Source organism: Onychomys torridus, chromosome 5, assembly GCF_903995425.1.
Source record: "Onychomys torridus chromosome 5, mOncTor1.1, whole genome shotgun sequence".
In the NCBI taxonomy this organism is placed as follows: Eukaryota; Metazoa; Chordata; class Mammalia; order Rodentia; family Cricetidae; genus Onychomys; species Onychomys torridus.
In genome coordinates this window covers 97,393,459-97,409,482 of record NC_050447.1, presented here as the reverse complement: position 1 = coordinate 97,409,482, position 16,024 = coordinate 97,393,459, and the positions used below count along the sequence as shown (strand labels likewise).

Below are 16,024 nucleotides of genomic sequence, written 5' to 3'. Positions count from 1 at the left end.
GAGGAAACAGGACACCTGTGAGGATATGCAAGGTGAGATAGCCAGGCTTTGTATTCCTGCTTCTCTCGATCTTCCCAGCATTCACCCCAATAACTGGCCTCAGGTTTGTTCTTATTAATAAGACCTGTTAAGATTCATGACACAGGAGTGAACAAGACATTTCCAAGACAAAGCCAGATTTAAACAATACTTATCCACAAACCCAGCCCTACACAAAGCACTAGAAGGAAAATTCCAACCTAAGGAAGTCAGATACACCCTCAAAAAACACAGGTAATTAGATAATACCACAGCAGTAAACCCCAAAGAAGAGAAGCACAGACACACTACCACCAAAGAAAAAAAAGAATAACAGGAATGAACAATCACTGGTCATTAATATCCCTTAATATCAATGGGCTTAATTCACCTATAAAAAGACACAGACTAATAGAATGGATACGAAAAGCAGGACCCATCTTTCTGCTGCATACAAGAAACACACCTCAAATTCAAAGATAGACACTACCTAAGAATAAAAGGCTGGGAAAAGACTTTACAATCAAATGGTCTTAACAAACAAGCTGGTGTAGCCATCCTAATATCCAGCAAAATAGACGTCAAACTAAACTCAATCAGAAGAGATCATGAAGGACATTACATACTCATCACAGGAAAGATCCACCAAGATGAAGTTTCAATTCTGAACATTTATGTCCCAAACACAAGGGCACCCATATATGTAAAAGAAACATTAAATTAAATCACACATAAAACCCCACACATTAATAGTGGGAGACTTCAACACCCCACTTTCACCTCTGGACAGATCTGCCGAATTGAAACCTAACAGAGGAATAAAGGACTTAACTGATGCTATCTATGACTCAAATGGACTTAATCGCTATCTACAGAACATTCCATCTGAACATAAAAGAATATACCTTCTCAGCACCCCATGGAACCTTCTCTAAAATCTACCACATACTTTGCCCACAAAGCAAATCTTAACAGATACAAAACAATTGGAATAACCTCCTGCAATCTATCAGACCACCATGGCTTAAAGTTAGATTTCAACAACAACAAAAAACTACAGAAAACCTACAATCTCATGGAAACTGAATAATGCTCAACTGAATCACCAATGGGTTAATGAAGAAATAAAGAAAGAAATTAAAGACTTCCTAGAGATCAATGAAAATGAATACACCACATACCCAAACTTATGGGACACTATGAAAGCAGTGCTAAGAGGGAAATTCATAGCACTAAATGCCCACATAAAGAAGTTGGAGAAATCTCACACTAGTGACTTAACAGCACACCTGAAAGCTTTAGAACAAGAAGAAGCAAAGTCACCCAGGAAGAATAGACACCAGGAAATTATCAAATTGAGAACTGAAATCAATAAAATAGAAACAAAGAGAACAATACAAAAAAATTAATGAAACAAAGAGTTGGTTCTTTGAGAAAATCAACAAGATAGACAAGCCCCTTATCCAAACTAACCAAAAGACAGAGAGAGAGCATCCAAATTCACAAAATCAGAAATGAAAAGGGAGACATAACAGACAATGAGGAAATATAGAGAATTATCAGGTCATACTTCAAAAACCTCTACTCCACAAAACTGGAAAATCTAAAAGAAATGGATAACTTTCTGGATAGGTACCACATACCTAAGTTAAATCAAGACCAGATAAACCATTTAAATAGTCCAATAACCCCTAAGGAAATAGAATCAGTCATTAAAAGTCTCCCAACCAAAAAAGCCCAGGACCAGATGGTTTCAGTGCAGATCTTCAAAGAAGACTTAATACCAATACTCTTTAAATTGTTCCACACAATAAAAGCAGAAGGAATATTACCAAACTCCTATGAGGCTACAATTACCCTGATTCCTAAACCAAACAAAGATGCAACAAAGAAAGAGAACTACAGACCGATCTCCCTCATGAACATTGATGCAGAAATACTCAATAAAATACTGGCAAACAGACGCCAAGAACACATCAAAACAATTATCCACCATGATCAAGTAGGCTTGATCCCAGGGATGGAAGGGTGGTTCAACATATGAAAGTCCGTCAATGTAATACACCATATAAACAAACTCAAAGAAAAAGCCACATGATCATCTCACTAGATGCAGAAAAGGCATTTTGAACGATTGGGTGTCAACGTTCCAAACTGTTTCCAGGGGTACTGGAAGATGAGGACTATTTTACAATGCACACTTGTTAAATGGTGCCACTTCCTGACAAGTATCTTCCTCGGATGCCTCAAACTTAATGCAACCAGATCATTTATCTAGCAAACCTAGACAAATCAAAGACAAAGGATAAGACACGACCAATCAGACAGGACAGACTGCAGAATATCTAGAAGAGGATCGGGATAGGAAATCTTACTAAGTTTTTTTATATATATACCCATGAAATTATCAGCATCGTTATATAAAATAAGGTCTAAAGAGATTACATTAAAAATAGTTATACCTTCAACATAGCAAAATAGAGATCATACAATATTACTTAAGTATAAGCTTGATATCTCCTTTGATAGCTCAGTTGGTAGAGCGGAGGACTGTAGTGGAGTTTGCCTACCCTTCGAGGATATCCTTAGGTCGCTGGTTCGAATCCGGCTCGAAGGATGAGTGTTTTGATGGGAATGCAGCTATAACTTAATCACAGTCTCCCCTAAAACGCAGGAGTCGTTTTCCCAGAACTAGGGCCTATCCCGCCCCACCTAGTGTCTCCCCCTTACTGGATGTGTAGGGTGTCAAGGGTTCTCTGCTCTCACGCCCTGACTTTTTTGCCAGGAATTAGGACATCGACAGCCTGTGGGGTCCGCTGTGGTCGGGATCAGCTGGTCCCGACAGAGAAAGAATTTTAGGAGGCCATGCTAAGCATACCCCAAAAGCAAAACGTCCTGTACCATTTCCCAGATGAAGCCTTCAGGTCAGTCCCAACACACACACAGTGTGTTCCCAACACACTCCGCCCACCTAAAATGGGCGATCCTCTCCCCGGGGACGTAGGATTGAGAAAAGGTGGTCCGAGGGTCTAAAGGAGGGACCGGGTCGTGTTCCCCTCCCTCCTTCTTCCCACTACGGGCGAAGACGATTGAGAAGAAGTCTCTTAAAAGGACAGGTGACGGGTGTAGAGACCCGCGCCTGGAATCCCCGCATCTGGAGAGGCTGAAGCAGGGGAATCTAGGCAGAGCTCGTAACTATCGGCAGCCAGCTGCTTACACCTTTCCCTCAGCTCCCCATCTCCTCTCTCTGCAGTCTCCGCTCCTAGCCGAAAACCCTCTGGACCCCTCGACAGTGCTGTGTGTGCACCCGAGCTCCAAAGCCGCCACCTAGCTGAGCCCACTCTGTGCAGATGTGGCAACTTCGGTGGATGAGCGGAGAAACCTGATGAGAAAAGTCTTGACGGTTTCTTCAGAAACTGGGATAATCCCTCAGGAAATTCCTTCTGGAACAAATATTCTCCTCGTTGTCCGCCAGCACCAGTAGGTTCGTCTTCACAAAGCCTTGGCTGGAATTGAAATGCAAGAATTCTTCACAGGGAAAGAACTTTCATTTTAATGTGGTGGTCTTTTATAGTTAAAATACTAGAAATATTTCCATAAATGTTATATGCTCTCCTTACCTTTCATGATCAATACACTTTAAAATTTATAAATTCCAACAAATAAATACAAGCTCCCCTGGATGGCTTCCCGTGTTTCCCATGGTAGTCGCTTTTCTGTCTTAGGATTAGAAAGCTGAGTGGCGCCATGGTGGTTGCCAGCCAAGTATAACAGCACACCTAAATACGAATGATTAAAAGTATTAAGTTTGAGGTTCATGTTATGTTTGTTATTTGTTCCAGCATAACGATTCACCGTAACACGGGTCACTCCGTTCCTAAACACATACAGTGCTGGTTTGTTTCTGTCAATTTCACACAAGCCAGGGTCATCTGGAAGAGGGAACCTCAGATTCGAAAATGCTGTAGGCAAGCCTCTGGGGGCATTTTCATGATTAATGATTGATGTGCATGGCTCAGCCCACTGTGGGTGGTCCTGGATTGTATAAGAAAGCAGCTGAGTACGCCATGGTGTGCAGGCCAGTAAGCAGCAATCTTCCGTGTTCTCTGCTTCATTTCTTGCTTCCAAGGGCCTGCCTGCTTGAGTTTCTGGCCAGGTTTTCCTTCTAACAGAATGTGGGCAAGATGCGTAAGCTAAATAGACCCTTTCCTCCCCAAGCTGCTTTTGGTCATAGTATTTTAACACAGTGGCAGAATCCAAACTCAAACACATGTCAGAAGGCTCTCAAGTCCCGTGTCTCATGCAGTTGCATTCCCCCTTACTTTCCTTATTCTTCAGAAAAGAGAATCATGCATTTCTCTGAACTGGCCGCTAGCTCCCCTTCAGGATGGTATTGTCTATGATATTGTTATTTTCTCTCACTTTTAACAGAAGGAGGAGGTCCAAGGAGACAGGACAGCATAGTAGGACAGGTCTAATGAAAGCAATATTCTACTATCTTAAAAGACTTTCCTGTGATTGTTTGCTCTTAAAATTAAAATGAATAAGAAAATAGAACAAAACAGCCAGTTATTCCATAAATCAAGGGGTGCTTGACGGCTTCCTTCGATAGCTCAGTTGGTAGAGCGGAGGACTGTAGGTGACTGTTGGTATCCTTAGGTCGCTGGTTCGAATCCGGCTCGAAGGAGGACTGTTTTGATGACATTTAGACTCAATTATCAAAGATAATATAAAATTATGGAATTCATGTATAGCTTAAATTTATAATGATCACTCTGTAGCCCAGGCTGGCCTCTAACTTAGAGATCTGCCTGCCTCTGCCTCCCGAGTGCTGAGATTAAAGGCGTGTGCCACCGCCTGGCCACACAAAATGTTATCTTTTATAGATAAAACATACCAGAAAGATTTTCATTACATGTCATAATTTATAATATCCAAACCTTTCGTAATTCATATATTCAATAAAAATACCCCTGGATGGCTTCTTGCTTTTCCCAACGGTTCTCATGTTTCTGTCTTAGGCTCAGGAAGCTGAAGAGCATCATAGGTGCTTGTTAGTCAGGCATAACAGCATACTTGAAAATGGGATGCTTAAATTTACTGTTTGAGGTGGATTGTATGTGTAATGTTTCATTTTTTTGCTCCACTACAATTGTGCAAAATATCATGTTCCACTCCTTTTCTAGGCCACGTTAAAGGCCTTTCATGCACCTAGTTTTCCTTGTTCAAAAAGGAGAAAGAATCACGCGTTTCTCTGGTGAAATGGGCAATAGTTGTGCTTCAGGATGGTGTTGACTGTCTATGGTATCATTGTCATTTCTCTCTTTTAATAGAAGGAGGAGCTAAAGAGACGGGTGAGCACGGCAGGGAAAGTGCGACAAAGGGGGTGGATGGTCCTGTCTGTGAGGACTCAGTGCAGGATTCAGAACAATTTTGGAAATCTATGTGAAACACTTACACATTAAAAGCACACATCTCAAACATGTTCTAAAACACCTGTTGTGTGATCACTAGCTAAATTACTTTTAGAATATCCTAGTAACTTAAAAACACTTCCTTACAATCTATTTTAAAATGAATCAGTTGAACTACAACAAATCCACCAGCTAGTTTATAAACCTTAAAGAGAAGGTCAGTATCTTCCTTCGATAGCTCAGTTGGTAGAGCGGAGGACTGTAGGTCGGCATAGTAATCCTTAGGTCGCTGGTTCGAATCCGGCTCGAAGGAATGATCTTTTGAAGGGGTCCCAACCAGCGTTGGATTCACAATGTCATGTGTATGTATACAATTATAGAAGTTGGGGTGATGTAAATTCAGACAGGATGAGGAGTGCTGACAATGCCTTGAACCGTGACTTTGCAAGTTCATTCATTGGCGAGTCAACGGTTCTTCACGATCCTTTACTAGATTCATATTCTTTAAAAATTAAAATTTAAAAGGGTCTCTTGTAGCCCAGTATGGTCTGGAACTTATCTTCCTTTCTCCACCCCCAAGAGCTGAGGATCACAGTTGCCACCACTCCCAGTTGACTTGACACTTAATGTATGTAAGTATTTCATTAACAGTAATTCCAAGCACACGCAGTGTAGAGAAATAGCATCCAGTGTTGCCATTTAGACACCGCAGGAGACACTGTGGCATCTCCCTCACAGGCGCCCCTCCTCCGGCACATGTGAGTTTTGGAGTAACTATGAGGTGTTCTCAAGCGTCACCATTGGGGGTGAGGTAGTCAGTTAAAAAGGAAAAGCAGGAGTCTGTTCTCCCTACACCCGAAAAGGAGCAGCGGTAACCAGCAGAATGTTCTCGTCAATGAAAGCACCAAAACAAACTCGCGAGAAACCTAGGATTAATTAGTGGGCCTTCAGATGCACCCGAGCTTTACAAATAACGCCGACAGTTGTCCTAGAATTTTCGAAGCGGTGGAGGATAAGAAATTATGCCCAGTGAGGGAAAACTTAAATCCTTAGGGTGGTCCTGGACTCCGTCCGCAAAGCAGGAGGGACGCTTAGCTCACGAGTTCTAGCAGCATCGCTGGAGCCTCCCCGGCTGGCCTTAGGAGCCCCAGGCACAGCAGCGGCCACTGCGCTGGGCCGAGGTCCCACCCCGGCCACTCAGAGCGCGGGCGACCCGCAGGTGGAGGACCGCGCCCCCTGGCGGCCGTGCCCGGGCAGCGCGGGGCACCCTTCGCTCGTCACCTGATAGAGATAGGTTCGAGCACAACCGTCGTCAAAGAAACGCCTTTAGATAACCAATACATTGAAAGGTTGAAATACTCACGAAGTTAAACTTAGAATCGCTAGAGGCGCATTTAAAAGCACAGACCCGATTAAAATTCCAAAATTACATGTGCAAATTTGTAAGCTGCTTCAAAACTTTAATTTGAAAATGTTTACAACTCAGTTGAAACTTCAAATGACTAACACTTCAAAGCTCTGACTGAAATTTACAAGCTGAACTTCATAAAGCTTTCAAAAGGTGAGTTATCCCCCTCCGGCCTCATTCGCACCACCGTCCTGGAATAAAATACTGTTGTGGTCTACAACACGAACTCTCCCAACAAGGTCTGTAAAAACCCCGTGAGAGGCACCAGGACACGCATTTGGTGTAGGCGGGCGAAAATATTCATATTCCTTTTTTTTTTTTTTTTTTTTAGAAAATTAAAACTATTCCTCGGGAGTTTGCCTCAGGCCAGGGTTGCGCCCAGCGGAGACATTTTACAGGAACCCACTTCCTGTGGCTTGGCCCCGCCCCGCCCGCCTCTCCCCGCCCCGCCCCGTGCCGGGAATCTAGCTCTGAACGTCCATTTGTCCATTTGGGTTTGCCTGGTCGGCTCCGCTCCCCCGCAATGACAACGCCATCTTTTTATTGGTCTTCACGGGATTGTCCCAACCCCACGCCACAGAACAGCGCACGGGATCTACGTCATAGACCACCTTGGTTTCCCTCCCCTCCCCCGCCCCGATCTCAGATCGGCACGTAGGATATGCGTCATCGGGTGGCGACAGATTTACGGCTCCTGTGTGTCTCATATCCGTCGTCATGAAAGCCGCGGAGTTGGTGGAGCACCAGCACCAGGCGCCGATGGAGGGAGAGTCGCAGGAAGAGGCAGAGCTGAATGCAGAGGCGGCGGAGGAGCCGGAGGAGCCCGAGGAAGAGGCTTGCAACAGCAGCAAGAAGAAGAAGAAGGTTGTGCCGGGTATTGTGTACCTGGGACACGTCCCGCCGCGATTCCGGCCTTTGCACGTACGCAACCTGCTCAGCGCCTACGGTGAAGTGGGACGCGTTTTCTTCCAGGCCGAGGGTAAGCCCTGCGTCGAAATGAGAGGGTGGCGATGCAGGCAGGTGGGCACGACTTATTGTCTTGGCTGTACACGGATGAGACGTGGGGTGCTGGCTTTTGGAAGGCTCAGGCTCCCTACTAGCTGTTAAATCTGTAGCATTCATGTCTCTTAGAAGGCTGGGGCGGGGGAAGGAAAATGGAGAAGGTGGGCGGATAGAGTGCGGTAATAAGGCCTGAAAGATACCCCTGATTTTCAAATAATCCCTGAAACAGTGTATGGTTAGCCTCCTTCAGCCTCTTCCATCTCTTGACACGCAGTCTGGAAATGGAGGTGGGAGTCGGTGCGGCTCTTGTTTGTTCAGGGAGTTGTCATTTGAAGAGAGGAGTGAGTTAAAGAAAGGAGAGTCTGCACCTTACACATAGTCCTTTTCCATGAATAACTGAGCTAACAACCCGAGCTGGCAGGTTTGGACTTCTGGCCAAACGGAGGTGTGTCTCAGTGGATGCTTGACCAGGATGTTCGTTGTGTTTGGCCCACAGACCGCTTTGTGAGACGCAAAAAGAAGGCAGCAGCGGCCGCGGGAGGAAAAAAAGCAGCTAAATACAGCAAGGACTATACAGAAGGCTGGGTGGAATTCCGTGACAAGCGCATAGCCAAGCGAGTGGCAGCCAGTCTGCATAACACGCCCATGGGTGCCCGCAGGCGCAGTCCCTTCCGTTATGACCTGTGGAACCTCAAGGTGAGGTCTAGGTTTCTCTGCCACGCTTTCATTATTCCCTCCAGCCCTAGCCCAGGCACCCTGTCCCTCTTGCTAGTTCTAACGAGCTCCCAGTTTCTTCTCCCATCCTGGGCTTCCCCGCCCTGACCGTTTCTTGTTTTCCTGTCCACAGTATTTGCATCGTTTTACTTGGTCCCATCTCAGCGAACACCTTGCCTTTGAGCGCCAGGTACGCAGGCAGCGCCTGAGAGCAGAGGTCGCCCAAGCAAAGCGAGAGACTGACTTCTATCTTCAAAGTGTAGAACGGGGAAAACGCTTCCTTGCACCTGATGGAGATGCTGCTCGCCCGAATAGCTCCTGGACCTTTGCTCAGCGTCCCACTGAGCAGGAGCTAAGAGCCCGGAAGGCAGCACGGCCAGGAGGGCGGGAACGAGCTCGGCTGGCGAATGCCCAGGACCAGGCCCGATCCAACAGGGGGCTCCTCGCCAGGATCTTTGGAGCCCCTCCACCTGCTGAGAGCAAGGAAGAGCTGTAGCCAGTAAGGGACTGCTGATGGAACTTGTACCTGCCAGCCCTGCCCGCTTCTGGTCTGCCTCCCGCAGGCCATAACGAGTGCCCAGGCGGATGGTCTCTCTATTCTGTAGACCAAGAGTCTGGCAAAAGGCTTTTTTTTTTTTTTTTTTTTTTTTTTTTTGGTGGTGGCCTCTTTTACCCACTCTGACCAGATCCTGTAAGTGCCCAGCTGAGAACTGACTCTTGCTATCCAGGATGATTACTACTGGAGGTACCTGGTGGATTTTGTTTAACTTCTGGTTCCTGCCTCTTTCTCTGGGCTCCTAACAATTTCTGTCGAAGAGTGGATTTGCCTTCCACTAGAGTAGTAATGACAATGTGGTCTGTGGTGTTCGTCCACTGTGGAGGGGCAGAATTGACAGGAATTGGGTTAGTGGCCAATTTGAAGTTTTTGATTGAAAATAAAAAATAAATATTTTATATGCCTTCTAGTTTTTCAGGTGGGAATCATGGAGTAAGTTTCAACTTCTTTTGAAGCCAAGCATGCTACTCAGTTGCCCTAGTGCAGACATGATCCTACTTCACGCCTGACTCTCAGTGACTAGCAGATATGATCCCAGTGCTCCTCAGACCTTTTCATTTCCAATAGGACCTCACTCAAATGTTCAGGCTAGCCATGAGGTCATTCTGTAAGTTGCTCAGTTAAGTCTTTGAGCTAGCTCTGTGGTCAGATAAGCCCTGAACTTCAAATCCTGTCTCAGCCTCCCAAGTAGCTGGGATTATAGGTCTATGTAAACAAACCTAGCTTCAGTGTTTTTGTTTGTTTGTTTTGTTTTTTTGAGACAGGGTTTCTCTGTTGTAGCTTTGTGCCTTTCCTGGATCTCACTCTGTAGACCAGGCTGGCCTGGAACTCACAGAGATCCGCCTGCTTCTGCCTCCTGAGTGCTGGATTAAAGGCTTTCGCTGCTGCCGCCACCACCAGACTGCTTCAGTGTTGTTGTTTTTGTTTTTGTTTTTGTTTTTTTTAAGATTTATTTATTATGTATACAGAAGAGGGCGCCAGATCTCATTACAGATGGCTGAGCCACCATGTGGTTGCTGGGAATTGAACTCAGGACCTTCTGGACGGGCAGTCGGTGCTCTTCACCTCTGAGCCATCTCTCCAGCCCTGCTTCAGTGTTCTTAATTAAATAAATAAATAATTATTTATCTTCCTTTTCTTTGTACAATAAATTTCTTATCTTGAAAAGATGTTTACAAGCTATCATGAACTGTATCTTTGAAATGTTTCCAGTACTCATTTTGGTTCATGTCTTATGTACAAAAAGCACGTATGTGGTAAAGATATTACTACTAGATGTAGGGAAAAAGAGACCTTGGCCGGTGTATGAGCTCTTTCATGGGTCCATTCCACATGCCTATTCAGCCCACCGTTCCTCTGTCCATTCCCCTTCCTCTGTTCCTGTCCATTCCCGACTTTCAGTCCTGCCCAACACTGTAGTTCTATCACATGGACCCACCTTCCTCAGCACCTTCTGAAACTGCTCCTTCCAACGGCCTGACTCCGCGGGCTCCTCCATCCCTCCCTACACGCTCAGGCCCATTTCTTTTTTGAGATCAAGTCAAATAGGATGTCAGGCTGGCTTCCCTGCCTTCCCCTCCTAAGGGTAGGTTCTGTGGGGTTGAAGCATTGGTTCCTGATTGCCTGGGGTAGCATTCCTCCTGCTTTACAGTAATTGTTGACCTTTGCTTCCCTGGTGTTTACCAGGAATGAAGATCCAACTTTATCTCTCACTCCTTAGGGTTTCAGTTTGATTGACAAATAAATATTCACTAACTCTGAGTTGCTGTGAGGAGAGATATTATTAAAACCCTAGGTAATATGTTCTACACTTTACATATAATGGTTTGCTTTGACAACCAGTTCCGAAACTGGTCATCTACTTGTGACAGTGATGAGGAGTGGCAGAAACTTCTTTGTCCTAAAAAGTCACATAGGTAATAAAAGGGGTGTAAATCGTTATTGGGTCTCTGTTTAAACCTCCTCTTCCTCATTTAAGCCTAAGAACGGAAAGGGAAAGTTAACGGGAAGACATTAATCTGTGGTTCTGGGCTGTGTATCTAGAGCACAGTAATGAAACATTGAGAAAACCAAGTGTTACCTGGGCTTTTGTGCATGCCTTTAATCCCAATACTTGGGAGACAGAGGCAGGTAGATCTCTGAGTTCAAGGCCAACATGGTGAGTTCAAGGCCAACATGGTGAGTTCCAGGACAGACAGGCCACATGGTCTCAAAAAACAAGAAAAAGAAAGAAACAGGTGTTCTTGGAGATGCTTCAAAAGTAAGGGAAGCAACAAGAATTTTCTATTTTATACATAAATTTCCAGTTTCCTAAGTCCTGTGGAGAAAAGTGGAGCCTGCTACCTCAACTGACTTAAAAACTTGCACTGTGATCTTTGTGTTCCCTGGGACCATTAAGGTTTCCAAAAGTGCCCTGTCACTTTATTATTGGCTGTAGGGTCTGTAGTGTGGAGTTACAGCCGAGCTAGCTGACCCTGAGTTGTAAGGCTGTGTAGAGTCATGTGCAGTTAAGGTCATTGTGCCCATGTTTGCTGAATCTCAGCTGGCAAAACCGGCTATGGACTAGCTCACTTCTGTGATGGTTATCCCTGGAAATTATAGTCTGATGCGGGTTCAGTGTAAGGAATAGTGCTTTCATTTCTTAAATTGATCTTTTTAAAATTTTATTTATTTTTATTTTATGTGCATTAGTGTCTTGCTTGCTTGAATGTCCATGTGAGGGTGTTATTTCCCCTGAAACTGGAATTAAAGACAGTGGTGAACTGCCATGTGAGTGCTGGGAAATGAACCCTGGGCCCTCTTGAAGAACAGTCATGCTCATAAGTCTTCATCCAGAATGAATCTCAGCTGAACTGCTGCTCAAAAGCCTAAAAGCTTAACCAGCTCTAGTTCCTGGTACTCATGCCTTATATACCTTTCTGCTTTCTGCCATCACTTCCTGGGATTAAAGGCGTGAGTCACCATGCCTGGCTGTTTCCAATGTGGTTTTGAACTCACAGAGATCCAGATGGATCTCTGCCTCCAGGAGGCTAGGATTAAAGGTGTGTGTGCCACCATTTTCTGGCCTCTATGTCTATCTAGTGGCTGTTCTGCTCTCTGACCCCAGATAAATTTATTAGGGTGCATGGTATATTGGGGAACACAGTATCACCACAGATCTTTTTAAAAAAAAATTCTTTCTTAAAGGTCTGTGCACGGAAGGCATAACATCCCCTGGTACTGACAGTTGTGAGCCACCATGTGAATGCTGGGAACCCAGGTCCTCTGGAAGAGCAACCAGTGCTCTTGACCAGGGAGCCATCTGTCTGGCATCAAGGAATAGCAGTCTCATTTTGATCTGGGGAAGGAGTAAGGGCATAGCACCAATGCTTGACTGTATCATCACCAATGACCATAACTGCCCATTCCTCCCTTCCAGCAAAAAAAAGTGATTTTATTCCAAACGTCCCTGTCCATGCACAAAGAAATTATTTGATTAGTTAATCCTAGGGTCTCTCTTGGTAGTAGTTGGATGAGGTGTGTAATCAGATCAACCTCAGGAGGGAAATGCACTCAGCATGTAGTTGTCCTCCAGAAGTGCAGGCAAGAGAGGTCTGTTGCTTTTCCTCTTGTGCTAGTGAGGGTTAGAGGAACTTCAGGCAACAGCACAGTGTGAGGCCTGTGTTGGGGATGACGGCAGAGATCCAGTGACATCATGTATGTCTGTCATGTCATGTATGTATGTCTGAGCACAGAGCATTAGATCCCCTGTGCAGACATCTGTGAATGCTGGGAACCCAGGTCCTAGGAGCAGCAGAGATCCCAAGGACATGAGGAGACACTAAAGGAACCTCTCATTTCTGTCTCCAGGTGTATGGGCTGTGAAAATATATCCACTTTGTTTAAGCCATTTGCTGCTGGAAGCTCCTAGGCTAGCTCACTCATCACTCAGTAATGGAAGCTTATGTCCAAATTCCTCTGACTACTACCTGATGAGAAGTTCAAGTCAGTGACAGGCAATCTGTGTGCCGAAGGTCAGCAAGATCTCCCACTCCCATATTCTAGATGTTCTGGCCTTCCTTTGTGGACTGTTTCTCTATCGACTGGAGCCCAGTCCTGCTTGACTGTCAATATCATTATTCTGTTTTTTGATTGTTCATTTGTTCTTCTGTGTAACCCTGGCTGTCTGGAACTCACAGAGATCTTTATTCTTAATTGCCACAGGCCCAGCACTAACTCTACACCCCCCCACCCTCCCACCTCCCGCCAAAGATAAAAAGCCACTAATAATGGAAAGAAAATCCTAAAGGTTAAAAAGTCAAAATGAAAATTGTCAGGCAGCAGACTAAGCAGAGAGAAGAACAAAGCCGTACTTGAGAAATGAAACATCACCGTAGTGCCCGGGTGGGGGTGCACACCTTTAATCCCAGCACTTAGGAGGCAGAGGCAGATGGATATCTATGAGTTTGAGGCCAGTCTGGTCTACAGAGTGAGTTCCAAGACATGCTCCAAAGCTACACAGGCAAACCCTCTCTCAAAAAAAAAAAAAAAAAAAAAAAAAAAAATCACTGTGGTGTGTAGTCACCACTGTTCTTTCTTCATTTAAACACTTGGGATACCATAAGGTCACATGGCAGTGAACTACCTGGACCGTGAGTTAACCATTTTCCTGATGAAGACATTTTTTTTTTGCTTCAGCCTGAGTCCGTTACTGTAGACACTGAGAGTGCTGTGTCAGGGAATGAACCAGGAAAGGGGGCGGGTGGGGGGGGGCAATGAAAACAAATTAAGTAGGATTGAGAAGTTTTTCTGTTATTTCCTTACTTAGAGGTAGGGCCTCACTGTGCGCACATCGCCTGTTGCTCCAAGGTGACCATCTCTGGACAGTTTCCCAGTCTTACCGATATTCCCCTTCAGACTCACCAAATCCATTTGGATGAGGCCGGGTTCGGGGCAGCACTCGTTGCCGGCTTCGCGCGTTCCTGGCCGCTAGGGCGCTCGCCCGGGTCCTGAGACGCGGGGACTCCTGCCGGCGTTGGCGCCCGAAGTCTGCCCGTTGGCGGCCCCGGCTTCGTCCTGTGGCCGCGGTCGCGGTCCCGCGGGGTCTGTGATGAGAGTCCAAGGGCCACGCGCGTCTCCGCCGGCGCGCAGGCGGCGATCCTCTCCGGCACAGCACCGCCCGGTCCTAAGAGGCAGCGACGTCCAGGCTCTGCGCCGGCTGCAACCTCGTTTCCGTCGGTCGCTAGACCAGCAGCTGCCCTCCAAATTCGGGGGGGCCGGCGATATCCGGGCGGTTCCCAGTGTCCTGCAATTGGGGACCCGACGAGGCGGGAGCAGGCTGTGGATGTCTGGGTCTTGAGTTCGGGGATGGGCTCCCTGCTTCATTCCGTCCCCTTTTAATGAAGAATCGGGGGAGTTGGAGAACTTTGAGATTCTGAAACCAGTATTTCAGTCGCCCAGGAAACACTGACCTCGGGCGCTTTGGGTCTGAACGTCCGGCAGAACCTCGGCGACAAACGGAACAGCTGAAGGCGACACCCTACGCGGCGCATGGAGGCCGGCGCTTGACCACGGGCGGGATGATGCCCGGTTTTCTCTGAAGCCGGAGTCTTTGCGATGGCCGCTTGAGTTCCTGGTCCTGACGTCTGAGGAACAGCCCTCGTCACCGCAACCAGGAGCTTTGTGGTAACAAGAATGTCTGTGACTCCAAATCGACCACACCTCGGACGTCGGTATAACCGAGGTCCACGCAGGCACCGGCCTCCACCTTCCCATGTCGTTTAGTTCCCTCCTCACCTTTCGGTGGAAAGACACTGGTGATCACAAGGAACGACGACCCTCAGAGCTCCAGGGTCCTAACTGGTTGGCACACCACAGAGATGCAAAACAAAAGGGAATTCCAAACAGCGCGATGCGCGACACTTGAACGCACAGCTCCTAGAGGTCACAAGCCCCTGCACCTCTCTATACAACGCTTTACTACCGGTGCTCTGCAGGTCCCCAGGAGCCTGACTCTGCGGGGTCTTTCAGTCAAGCCCTCTCCTCCACATCCATCCAGTAACTCCTCCAAGGTTTAGAAGTCTGGGCAGTGCGCAAAGCTGACAAGGACCTAACCAACTTTCCCTTGGTTACCCAGGAGGGATTTCATCCCGAAGCATCTGAATTGGCATCTTGGGTTCTCATCTACCCCCTAACAAAAGCTACTGAGATTCTTGGGTGGAGACGGTCTCTGAGCGCAGGGCGCCTGTGATTAGGACTTTTAACAGAAACAGTTAATTCTTTGGGAGATGGGCCGAGGTTTCCTCAAAAGTGTTGACTCTGGTCGCCGAGCATCGCGAATTATGAATAACACAAATATTCTGAATCCCATTGGTTGTGTGTAGACAACATAGACGGTTCTGTCTTGAGTACCTCCAGGGAGGAAGTTAAACTTTCCAAAACCCTGCCATTTCCCATTGAGCTGTCCTCAGTACTGCTAAAACGTCTGTTAAATCACACCCTAAATGGAAATCCCTGTTTCTATCTGGGAATTCTCCATCGTGGGACTGTTGAAATCTCAGGTGCAGACTTTCAGGGCTCCCAGACCCCAGACAGAGAAGTGTTGCAGGAATTCCCTGGTGTGGGGAAAAGCCCAGGAAACACTCCAGTGCCTCTGCCTTTGTTGTAAGAAGTCATTACAATATTTGGAAAAATGGTGAGAAGAAATTAAGGTAACTGGGTTCTTGGTTGAGTTATTTCTGAATGAAAGGGAACCGGCTCCATCGGGTGTGATCTTCGAATTTGAAAGAAGGAATTGGCAAAGACTCAATCCCCCAGACCACAAGAAAGCCTCACTTACCAGATTAAAGATGAGTGATCATGCAGGGCAGTCTGACTTGGCATATGTTAGTCTTGTGGATTTCATCTCCAGCTATCACAGAGAGTCATTAAACG

General features: G+C 46.3%; 1 protein-coding gene, 1 long non-coding RNA gene and 4 other non-coding genes across 6 annotated transcripts; 5 read left to right on the top strand and 1 right to left on the bottom strand.

Annotated features, from left to right (window-relative positions):
• Positions 1 to 2,537: 2,537 nt before the first annotated feature.
• Trnay-gua lies at positions 2,538 to 2,635 on the top strand. The gene is made up of 2 exons: positions 2,538 to 2,574; positions 2,600 to 2,635. It is a non-coding gene; the product is annotated as a tRNA-Tyr (tRNA).
• A 222-nt stretch (positions 2,636 to 2,857) lies between these two features.
• LOC118583764 lies at positions 2,858 to 3,830 on the top strand. The gene is made up of 2 exons (XR_004944974.1): positions 2,858 to 2,942; positions 3,272 to 3,830. It is a non-coding gene; the product is annotated as an uncharacterized LOC118583764 (long non-coding RNA).
• On the bottom strand, positions 3,443 to 3,557 carry LOC118584925. The gene has a single exon (XR_004945093.1). It is a non-coding gene; the product is annotated as a small nucleolar RNA SNORD22 (small nucleolar RNA).
• A 790-nt stretch (positions 3,831 to 4,620) lies between the features above and the next one.
• Trnay-gua lies at positions 4,621 to 4,705 on the top strand. Its single transcript is given in 2 exon segments — positions 4,621 to 4,657; positions 4,670 to 4,705. It is a non-coding gene; the product is annotated as a tRNA-Tyr (tRNA).
• Positions 4,706 to 5,660: 955 nt separating this feature from the next.
• Positions 5,661 to 5,745, top strand: Trnay-gua. The gene is given in 2 exon segments: positions 5,661 to 5,697; positions 5,710 to 5,745. It is a non-coding gene; the product is annotated as a tRNA-Tyr (tRNA).
• A 1,764-nt stretch (positions 5,746 to 7,509) lies between these two features.
• Positions 7,510 to 9,177, top strand: Abt1 (activator of basal transcription 1). The gene is made up of 3 exons (XM_036187310.1): positions 7,510 to 7,819; positions 8,339 to 8,538; positions 8,690 to 9,177. Exons 1-3 carry the CDS (start codon positions 7,558 to 7,560, stop codon positions 9,050 to 9,052), a joined length of 825 nt encoding a protein of 274 aa, XP_036043203.1. The 5' UTR covers positions 7,510 to 7,557; the 3' UTR covers positions 9,053 to 9,177.
• Positions 9,178 to 16,024: the final 6,847 nt, after the last annotated feature.